This window comes from Mytilus trossulus, chromosome 3 (genome assembly GCF_036588685.1).
Source record: "Mytilus trossulus isolate FHL-02 chromosome 3, PNRI_Mtr1.1.1.hap1, whole genome shotgun sequence".
Taxonomy (NCBI): domain Eukaryota; kingdom Metazoa; phylum Mollusca; class Bivalvia; order Mytilida; family Mytilidae; genus Mytilus; species Mytilus trossulus.
In genome coordinates this window covers 63974393-63984909 of record NC_086375.1, presented here as the reverse complement: position 1 = coordinate 63984909, position 10517 = coordinate 63974393, and the positions used below count along the sequence as shown (strand labels likewise).

Sequence of the window (10517 nt, the reverse complement as noted above, 5' to 3'; positions counted from 1 at the left end):
ATAACAAACTGATAAATATATTGTCCCACTGAGTTCACATATAATACTGATAACATGTTTTGATTTTTCAAGACCATGGTGAATGATATGTACAGGCCTCTACATTCGATAACATGCCACCCCCCTTTTTGTATTGCATTTTATAATAAACATTTAAATCCGTATTCGCAAGGTTACGAAAAAGAAAATATTAAGAATGTACTTACGTGATATTTTAAAAATCTATAAATTAAAATCAATACTAAATTGAAAGGTAATGGAAGTCCTTTTAAAACATGATGTTAAAACATGACGGGAAAAGTTTCAAGCATTGTCATTATTTGGGTCTCAAATCGTAAGAAAGGAAATCTATAATCTGCGTAAACTATCATGTAAACGACCTTTATGATTGATTCGAAATCTTCTATAATAAGAAAAGTGGGTGATTTAGGGCAAACTATTTTAATCTGTATTCTTAGGAAAAAACGAGGCGTCCGAATATTTGACCAAAAACCCAAAATTTCACCTGAAAAAAATTCTAACGCAAATAGATAAAATGATAAAAACATATTAACAAAACAAAAATACTAGTATTTAATAGAGTATCTTTTCCCAAACCTGTTTTAAAATGCACAAAATGTGCAAAAGTTAGATTATACATCGAGCATTATACTCCTCGTCTTTTGACATATCTTTATATTCCTATCTGTTTAGGTTATTTGAATTAAAAGAATGACAGGCTTTACAAAAAAAATATCTGAAAAAGGTTAAAACAATAATGTACATTCAATAGGGAAAATAAAAACCATGAAATCAAAATATGAATATAAATTGGTATGATACAATGAATTGAATTTATTTCTTTAAAGAATCTTTTAAAAGTTCGAGTAACTTTTCCTTTTTCCGTAACTTGGTAGTAACACCGAGTCCTTTCAATTTTCCCTTAATGTCTGAAATTGTCATTTCGTCGAAATTGTCTAATAGCCGGTCCTCATCGTCATGTTGTTTCTGCTTGTTGGCCTCTTTGATTTCCTGAAGGATGGATGCTTTTTTCTTTGTTCGAATAAATTTGATTGTATCTTCCCAATAGTCTGCTTTTTTCTTTTCATATGGACGTCTTGTTCTTTCGTTACCTAAATTCATCTCAATTCTCTTTCTCACTTTCAGGGCATCCACTGTGCAATCTTGGAAATTAGTTTTTGCATGATGTATCGTTTTGATACTGTCGTTGATTTTTTCTGTTGGTTGGCCGCTAAACTGTCTTAAGCTTCCATATGTCGAGACAAAGAACGGGACGTGGTAGATCAGACAGTGGATATACGTGGTAATGTTTAGTGGACCATAGCCTTTCCTTTTCCCGTTCAAACTCAAAAAAAGAGTTATCCAGTCCTTAACAAGAGTGGATGTTGCCTCTCCGGTACGCCTCTCGCATTCGTTTGAGCAAATATACTGGTAAATATGCCAAAAATCTTTCCAAATTTTAACAACTGTGTCATGGGTTTCGTTATGTATAACGAACATAAGCAGGTCGGGTAAACTTTTCATAACTTTTTTCATATCTGCTCCACAAAGAGACGTCCAATCGAGTTCAGTCTGTCCTTTAGCTGTCCAAGTATCAAAGGAGACACCACATTTTCGGATGTTGGCTACTAAAAATTCCAGATAATCCCCCTTTTCTTCGTTTACATCAGCCATAATATCTTTATTTCTAGCGTCGTCGATCACATTACGGAGCAAAACATCGAATATTCTCATAAATAGATGAAGTTCATCTGGGACACAGTGTTCTGGTTCAAACGTGAGCAGAGGGATGTGCTTTACTCCATATCCCTTCTTCGACGATCGAGATAGTACTGTTGTCTCGGAAATGGATCGCTTCATATCGGATGCTAAGTAAAAGTTCCATGGCTTACTGATGTCTCCTCTGTCAAACTTCGAAACTTTACACCACACACAAGCATACTCCCCAGTCGATGAGCCAATTCCTAAACATATTTGCAAAAATTTCATATCTCCCCCAAAGAAAAGCTGAATTTTGTAAATGTTTTCATTGATTTGTATACTTCCTGAATGGTACAGTTCGTTTATTTCACTGAAAACTGGATGTAGAGATGAAGAAAGGTTTTCATAGCTTTCTGAGGTTTTCACAATAGCTAAAACAGTTTGTTCGTCTGCAGACAATTTTGCTGTTTCACTTATAATAGAAAATGACAAAACGATAAAATTCGAAATTCGAGTAACTCGTGTACCGTCCCCTGATATTTTTATTTTTATTGTCTCTGATGGCAATGTTTCAAATTTTTTAAAACAATTCTCCAGCTCTGACTTAAGGCTGACATATGCACCTGGAATATTGCCTGTTGTGCGATATATTTCGAATGTACTATTCGTCTTCTCTCTTAAACTCACGATTGAATGAAGCCGTGGCAGATCTTCGGTTTTCCTAACTATTTCATGGTAAGCCTGGTCACTGATTTTAAACTTGTCTAAAATAAATAATACTGCCTTCATTTTCTCCAGATCCATGCTCCTACGGGTTTCATCATCTATGTCTGCTAGATCTAACTGTTTGACTGGTTCTCCTGCTACAGTAGTTAGTTTCAAACTAGAAGGTTTCAGTCCATACGATTCGAAAAACCACAAAGCCTTGTCGACTTTGTTTGTCAGTGTTTTGATTTTTTCGTATCGTTGAGTTCTACCAGCTTCTTGAAACTTCTTTCCACGATTTATCAAAATAGGGTCTATTTCATGATGTTTTGAAATATTTGCTGCTGGACTGTCTTATATAGTTTTCTTTGCTCCTCGGATTCTTTGATTTGCTTTGATAGAATCCTACATTGATCGGCAAGTGATACGTTTTCCTCTGCAAATTTTTCTAACGATGAAGTGAGCTCAGACGATGAAAGAATGTCATTTTCAAATATGGCAATTTTTGTAAATTTTAGATCTAACTTTGCTTTTTGTCGGCCACCACTGTTTTTTTTATAAAGTTGAGCTATATCTTTACAGACGGTATAAAATCGTTTTTCTAATCTTTCACATTGTTTTAGATGAAGAAATCCAAGTTGCGAATTGATAATGTCTACGTAATATAGATCTGGATACTTGAATTTGGAGGTTGATAATTTTCGCAGGAACGGATACTTTATTTCCAAAGTGAGCACAATTTTGTTGTTAGAAACAAATGATTTAGCCAATACCGGCGATCGCGTACCTATTTGTAAAAAGTTTTCTATTTGCTTTCTGTCTGGTGTTGTTAAATTGTCCGACATTTTGGTGGATTGAATAAATTTATGTACACTTCTACTTCAGAAAGACTCGCTGGCAGAAATTATTTTGACAATTTCTATAGGTCTGTATTTTGTTTCCACTGACCCGTCATCTTTTCGCAAAAAAATTTTCCTCATCTGCAGTTTTGGTCTTAGTCGAAACGGAAAAGTTATTATTTGCCCATAACCCTGTTTGTTCAATTTATAGTTCCATCCATTTGAAAGAGGAAGCTTTTTCAGGCTGTCTACGGAATCTATCCGAATGGATTCGTCTGTATTAAAACAATAGCGATACACATCCAGGTCAAATCGGAGATTAGTTGATATTGTTCTGTTGTTAGGTCTTAGCCTCTGCTGTATGACTTCTTCAAATAATCTGGCAGCGCTGTTTAACCGATCAAAACTGATAAAGGCAGGAAAGAAATTGGACATAGATTCTGCATCAAGATGTGATTGCGGTTCCCAGGTACTATCATCTTCATGAAAACCTTCCCATTTCACCAGATACAACAAACCCTGCAAAGACATATACATAAACCGTTAGGTTGCAAGCTTTGTATAATCATTAAGTAGGCTAAAACAATAAAACAAAATGTGCTAGTTGATGAAGTTTCTCTCATGTGTTATTGTTTTCTCTTTTTTTTTTGTATTTATTGTTAGTTGGGCTCTTATTCAAATAGTACAAAGAACCAATATGAATCGAACACTTGGAAGAAAAACAATGTGTGTATGCATGGTACGAGTATGAATAACACGGCAGCCTAATGTTTGATGATATTGGAGTCTAATATGATGTATAGGGTGGCATGAGCATTTTAATTTAAACTATTCCCTCATGCAACAAATGGCTTGTTTAAGACTAACACACAATGTCCCTTTTCAGGCTCTTGAATAAAGCACGATTCATATATATTCATGCCACATAAATTATTACATGTTATCATATCGATATGTTTGTAATGTTTGTCACTTGACATGAATAACTCTAATACTTTTTCAACACAATTATCTACAAAATTTCTTTCCTGATAACTGATAACACAATACCTTTATTTAATTAAAAAATGTATATGCTGTCGATTGTTAAATTCAATTCAAATCTTTACTGCCATAAAACTACATATTTATAGTATGTTACAGATATTTTAATTCCAGTAGATTTTAACAAAAATATTCAGACACTGCATGTTATTTACATAATTGATTAGTTACACCTCGGGGTCATGCCTATTTATCAGAAATATAAAACGAATATCTTCACAACAATGTGACAAATAAATAACCTGTACACGCATCACTCCCTGAGGCGAACAATCTTGAGTTCTACCCGGTATATGTTTGATACATGTACACGCATCTATAGAAATGTGTTTTGCACTTTAATACATATAGAATTATATTTTTATTTTATTATATGCATACATTGCTAAATAAGATAAATGGACGATTATCTAATTAGTTCGAAGTAATAAATTTCAGCTTTAATAAAAACTATTCATCTTATTTATTTTAATATATATATTTATCCATGAAACCAGAGACATATAATAATATAATTGTATTATATGTCTCTGATGAAACTTAGAATAGATAGTTCAAAACAAACATGTACTAGTATTAAAAAATGCACGGATTTTTCTTAATTGGATTGCCAATCTTAATATACATGCTTTGCGTATGTATAATCTGTTTAAAGAAGGCATATTATAAAGATATTTCTTATTAAAGTGTATGTTCCTATATATCATTATATTCTTGATTAATAAATGTATACAGAAAATCTGAATTAAGAACGACAAAGTAGCAAAACTCTTTATAAATGACTTGTTTTCCGGAGTCGTTTAAGTAGCACATGAGAGACTATTTTGGATAATCTTTATTATCTCAGTTTCGCCTGAGACTACTATAGCAGGTGTTATAGTAGTTTCAGGTTTCGCTTATTCTAATAAAAAAATATAAAAAAAATAATAATTACCTGTACTGGAACACTTTTTTTGGTAATGATTCTTTCGATATGATATGTTTCTGGTAAGGTGTGTCTCTGTTCGAGTATCTTTTTCTTTTGGTGTGGCAGTGGTTCACCAAAACAAAGTTTTCTCCAATTAATGTCTGATTTTGGACGAAGATTATGATGTGAAGCAGCCATGCTCAACGGTAAACTGTAATTTGTTCTCGTAAACAAATATTTTATTAAAATAATATGCTTGTCGCAATCAATTTACCTAATCCAATTGTTGTTTATTGTCAATATCTCTACACGAAGATGCCACAGTTCACCCTATGAAAGCCATAAATCCACGGCAATTTATTATACATAGTCCTCTGCAAAATGTCAGTCTAGTGTGTGTTATGTCATTATTTGTTTCTGCAGCTTTCGTCATTTTTTTTTTAACAATATTAAAATATATATATATTTATATTTATTTGTAAAGCTTAAACCAGAGACATATGTGTATATATGTCTCTGCTTTAACTAAAGTTTTAACATTATTCATTGAAGATATATTCTATCCTCTATCTGATCCTCTATCATGGAAACAAAAAATGCCATTTTTTTATTATACAAAACACCTGGGATATTCTACTAACTATATTCTTTATTCTTATATTGTACATACATTGAACTTGTTTTAAAAATACAATATTTTTTGTCTATTTAACCTTATAGAGATAAACCCTAGCATTTCATACCAATACAAGTTTTCCCTATGCCTTTATATAACAGCGTACTATATTTGGGAACATTTTGGTTATTATACAATTTTTGATCATAAAAATACGGATGAAGAGCAATAGTTATATTTAAGACAAATACACCATTATATTCCGTCATCTGTTAAGTTAACAAAAATAACAACGCGAAATTAAAAAAAATAGTAATACTATTTTTTATTTTAGGAAAAAGAAGTCACGGTTTTCAAGAAATTCCGTATTTGTGTATACACAAATATGATTTATTTCGTTCTTTATGATAGTAATTTTTGAATAAAAAAATACGGATGTTTTAAATTTCTTATTTTCATAATTTTTACATCAATTTAAAGCTAAAACAACAAATTAACTTTATTTAACAACGACGAGAAAAAAAATCAAAGGTTAGTTTATGAAATGAGGGAATATAAATCATTGTCCTATATAAGTCTATAGTAAAATTAAACCTATCGATTGATAGATAAATGACGCATGCGCATTACAGACCGAACAAATTGTTTCACAGTCATATTTGGATTTTTTTCTTATTATTTTGTTCATAAATAAGACCGTGAGTTTTCTTGTTTGATGTGTTAAACCTTTTTCTTAAATAGACCTTGTATAGTTGACAGTGCAATATGAATTTTACGCATTGCTTAGAGCCTTTTGGTCACCTTAAAATGTTGATGTCTGTATCATTTGTTTTCTTGTGGAGAGTTAGACATTATATTGCATATACTGTACAGAAAAAAATGAATGTCATACACTCGCAAATCAATATGTAATAAAAAAAAATGAAATATTTGCCACTGGACGTTTAGCAACCATCAATTAAATCAAGCTGATCAACAACAACAAAAATGAAATATTAGCCACTGGACGTTAAGCAAGCATCAATTAATTCAGCCTGATCAACAACAAAGGAAGACACCTTTTCGTGCAGTTTGTATAAAGTAAAAAAGGGTTTTAACTAACAATCAAGTCAAAATGTTGTTTCACTATTCACACAGGTCCATGTCAAAATGTTTCAAAATTAAAAGGAGAATTTTCTAGTCTAAAAGTAAAAAAAAGAAGGGAAACATGTACATTACGCTTACAATATGGTTAATGCCTTTATATTCGAGGTCAAAAGTGAGACTTGTATTGCAATTTTCTATTAAATGATCATTAAGTGTAAGTCCTAACTAAATACACAATCCGTGAAAAGGAGAAACCATAAATTTACCGACAATCATAAAAACAACTGAATGCAAGCTCATAGTATTTCGAAAAACACAATTAGAAAACAATTTACAGACCATCATAAAAAATCAACCCAATACAAGCCAAATTAATAATGAACCCAGAAAGTAATCATTTTTTAATGATCTATACAAATTATAAATATTATAAGACAAAGTCGATCATGATAAACGATATTTGTCAAACAATATTTATTATTTAATTCTATAATTTGTAAATAATATTTTCGGAAGGAGTGTGAAAACCTGTGGTGTAACTACTTCGTGTGTACCTCTGGGTGGTGTTCTCGAAGGTATCCTAAGATTCGTCCTAAGTCATAGATAAGACCGATTTTAGGATGGACTTAGGATCGACTTTGGACACTCTTAAGTTGTGTCTCGAAGCTCTCTCAGACGAATCTTATGTTAGGACGTCCTAAACTTTTCCTAAGTCGAAATTTTAAATCTTCAAAATATTTTTGACAAAACATTTATTAATGTCGAAATTATTTAACAAAATTGTTTACGAATTTTATAATAACATGTACAGAATTAAATGCATAATTACCAATGTAATTATATCAAAAAGGATTGTTATTTAAACTTGAAAACAATTTGTTTTGAAATGAGAATAAAAGTTGTGTAATCGTATCGTGAAACACGAAGTTCAAAGTTTAAAATCATGCACAATTTCTTTATATACGAGTTAATGACCGATGGTGCGTTTCATTTCATGTTCATTTTCACGTAAAATAATGAGCAAAAAGCGAAATCCAAACATTATTACACTAGGATGAAGATAGGATGCTCTTAAGACACCTTATTGGGTGTCCTAAAGTTAGGACGAAAAATGAGATATATCATAAGTTAAGAGAGCTTCGAGAACACGACTTAGGACAAAGACTTGTCATAAGATAGACTTAGGACACGTCCTAATCCTAAGATAGCTTCGAGAACACCACCCTGGTGTCGAATAAAACTCATTTTAACAGGTTGTGATTTACCTGACCATCGGATAATTCAAGCCGAATATACATGTCAGACTGTGACATTATGTCTCCGAGACAGGTGTATATTTAATAGAAACCCATTATGAAACAATCAAATAATTAACTCCGATACATGACATACAATTTATTACGTATTAATTATTTAATATCGTATTTTTAATACAATATCAAATCTGAGACTACTATAACACTATATGGCCGTAATCTTCAGCCGTAATTAACCTTTATTTGGAAAAACAAAAACAGAAGCCTTTTTCCATTTTTTTTCAATCATTCATGAAAATTTAAAAAAAATATTAAATAGTATCGATAATGAGATTTATATATCTGAATTCCATTTTTAGTTAGCACGTGTATACGTGTATCAAAACTATATCCCAGCCAATTCACAAATGCACCTGTTTTTACAGGAAGGTAAAACAGGTAAAACATTTGTATATTTGATCGGGGGATTGTTTATATGATTCCTTGATTGGATGGAATAAACGGGACCTGTTTCAACAACTTCGTTTGTCGGATTTATGAGAATTAACAAACTCAAAAGATAATTGGTTTCTAAGGAGAGAGGCTCTCTGTTGCTTACCTTATAAATGAGGATTGTCTTTTTTGTTTTTGCCTCCACGATCAGATGATACACTTAATTTACTTTTGACAATATACTGACGGTCATTGAAATGTTCTTAAATAACAAGCACATACAAAGTTTATATTTTCTTCTCTTGACAAGCATGCTTGTTATTTATTTAAAAGTTTCATGTTTTATCGCCAGCTATTTAGATCTATAAATTAATGTATATCCATGTTTCTCAAACTATGTGCCTATTATATATATTTCAGGTTTAAAAAAAAGAACAGTAAGTAAAAAGTGTGCTTGTTTGATGTTTCTGCATTTTCTTATTCTTTTTTTGTTGTTTTGTGCTTCTTTTTTTTTTTTTTTTTTTTTTTTTTTATGCGTGCTTATGTTTTGCTATTTATGTTGTGTTTTTGCTCTGATTTTTTTATTTTTTGTTTAGCTTTAGAAAATAGTTGCATTGTATTAGCTTTCTTTTATTTGCAAATTTCCTGCTTTTGCTGTGTATTTAAATCAAAATATATGCCTATAGCATGTTTAGCATGTTGTTATCAAACTTGATAATTCACCCGTTTCAGAAGCCGAAGGCCATTATTAAAATAATTACTCTTTAAATTAAGATGTACATGTACTAACAAAACTTTTAGCCAATTAAGTTACATTATATTATTATCAAACCAATCAAAACAATTTGGTGTACGTTTTACTAACATTGCTTTAGATTCTGAGATGGCGAATTAATCTTATATTGATTTATATGACATATAGGTTCCTAGATAATAGAGTTACTTTTGTACACATGTAATGTCACGATATAACATGTATAACCATGACTTACTTACATGTATCCTGGTACAGAATATTAATTGGTCCAAAATGACGGCTACACATAATATAATATGATACTTGTACATAGTCAGACACATACATGTGTAAAAACAGGAATAATACATAGTATTAATCACAATTTATAATGATACAGTACTACAAAACAATGCCGGTTAACATAATCGTATAATTTAGACTTTATAATTTAAGTAGCTTTTTAATTAACAGTGATAATTAAATCATGTATAACTTATATTAAAATTTAAAGCAGGCCTTTCTTTTTCTGAACACATGGATAGATGAAACCAAAATTAGCATAAAGTTTGCATTATCTTGAGTCCAATAAGCTATGACTTCATATTATGAATAGGAAGCTTTGATATGCATTGCAATAGTTTATTACATTGCTCCTTAAACACAGGTAGTAGTTGTTAATTTGCTGTTACATATATAATTGTTTTCATTTACATAATCCACTTTTAGGACTAAAGTTTCAGGTACTATAGTAAAGACTTCTTAATGGATAATATTTATACCAAAGATGTTCATAAACATGCAATGAAACCTTTAAAGTGACACTAGAAAATAAAAATAACTTCAACCAAAACATCCTTAGATCACAATTTAGGAAAAGTAAAGACAAAGATAATTATCAAGATTTAACAACACTCTACTTTTTGCAATCAAAGGGAAATAACTCAAAAGATATTCATTGCATTTGGATTTTTTTTTAGTTTGAAACAAGAGCTGTGCTCAGTATATTTAAATACTTAAAAAAATATTATTTAATCAAGGATTCAAAAGAATGATGAGTACAGCTGATTTATTCATAAATCAAGTTATATTTTCTGCTCAATGAATGATCATTTCATAATGTTAACCTTTGATCAAAGTATAACAATCCCCCCTTTTTTCTCACAACAGACTATAAATTGTAATTTCAGTAAGC

The 10517-nt window shown here is 30.9% G+C and overlaps 2 protein-coding genes across 2 annotated transcripts; both read right to left on the bottom strand.

The window, feature by feature from the left end:
* Window positions 1-289: 289 nt before the first annotated feature.
* Window positions 290-2678, bottom strand: LOC134712097 (uncharacterized). Its single transcript, XM_063573251.1, has one exon. The coding sequence runs from the start codon at window positions 2503-2505 to the stop codon at window positions 835-837; it is 1671 nt and encodes a 556-aa protein (XP_063429321.1). The 5' UTR covers window positions 2506-2678; the 3' UTR covers window positions 290-834.
* Window positions 2679-2770: 92 nt separating this feature from the next.
* On the bottom strand, window positions 2771-5630 carry LOC134712098 (uncharacterized). The gene is made up of 2 exons (XM_063573252.1): window positions 5224-5630; window positions 2771-3764 (listed from the first exon to the last, which is right to left on the bottom strand). Exons 1-2 carry the CDS (start codon window positions 5392-5394, stop codon window positions 3288-3290), a joined length of 648 nt encoding a protein of 215 aa, XP_063429322.1. The 5' UTR covers window positions 5395-5630; the 3' UTR covers window positions 2771-3287.
* Window positions 5631-10517: the final 4887 nt, after the last annotated feature.

What these genes read in the sequence shown, in the direction of transcription:
- LOC134712097 (XM_063573251.1), bottom strand. Translation starts at nt 2,505, where the DNA reads ATGGATCTGGAGAAAATGAAGGCAGTATTATTTATTTTAGACAAGTTT.
- LOC134712098 (XM_063573252.1), bottom strand. Translation starts at nt 5,394, where the DNA reads ATGGCTGCTTCACATCATAATCTTCGTCCAAAATCAGACATTAATTGG. An exon ending in AAAAAAGTGTTCCAGTACAG is followed by an intron (nt 3,765 to 5,223) that starts GTAATTATTATT and finishes ATGTCTTTGCAG; the next exon opens with GGTTTGTTGTATCTGGTGAA.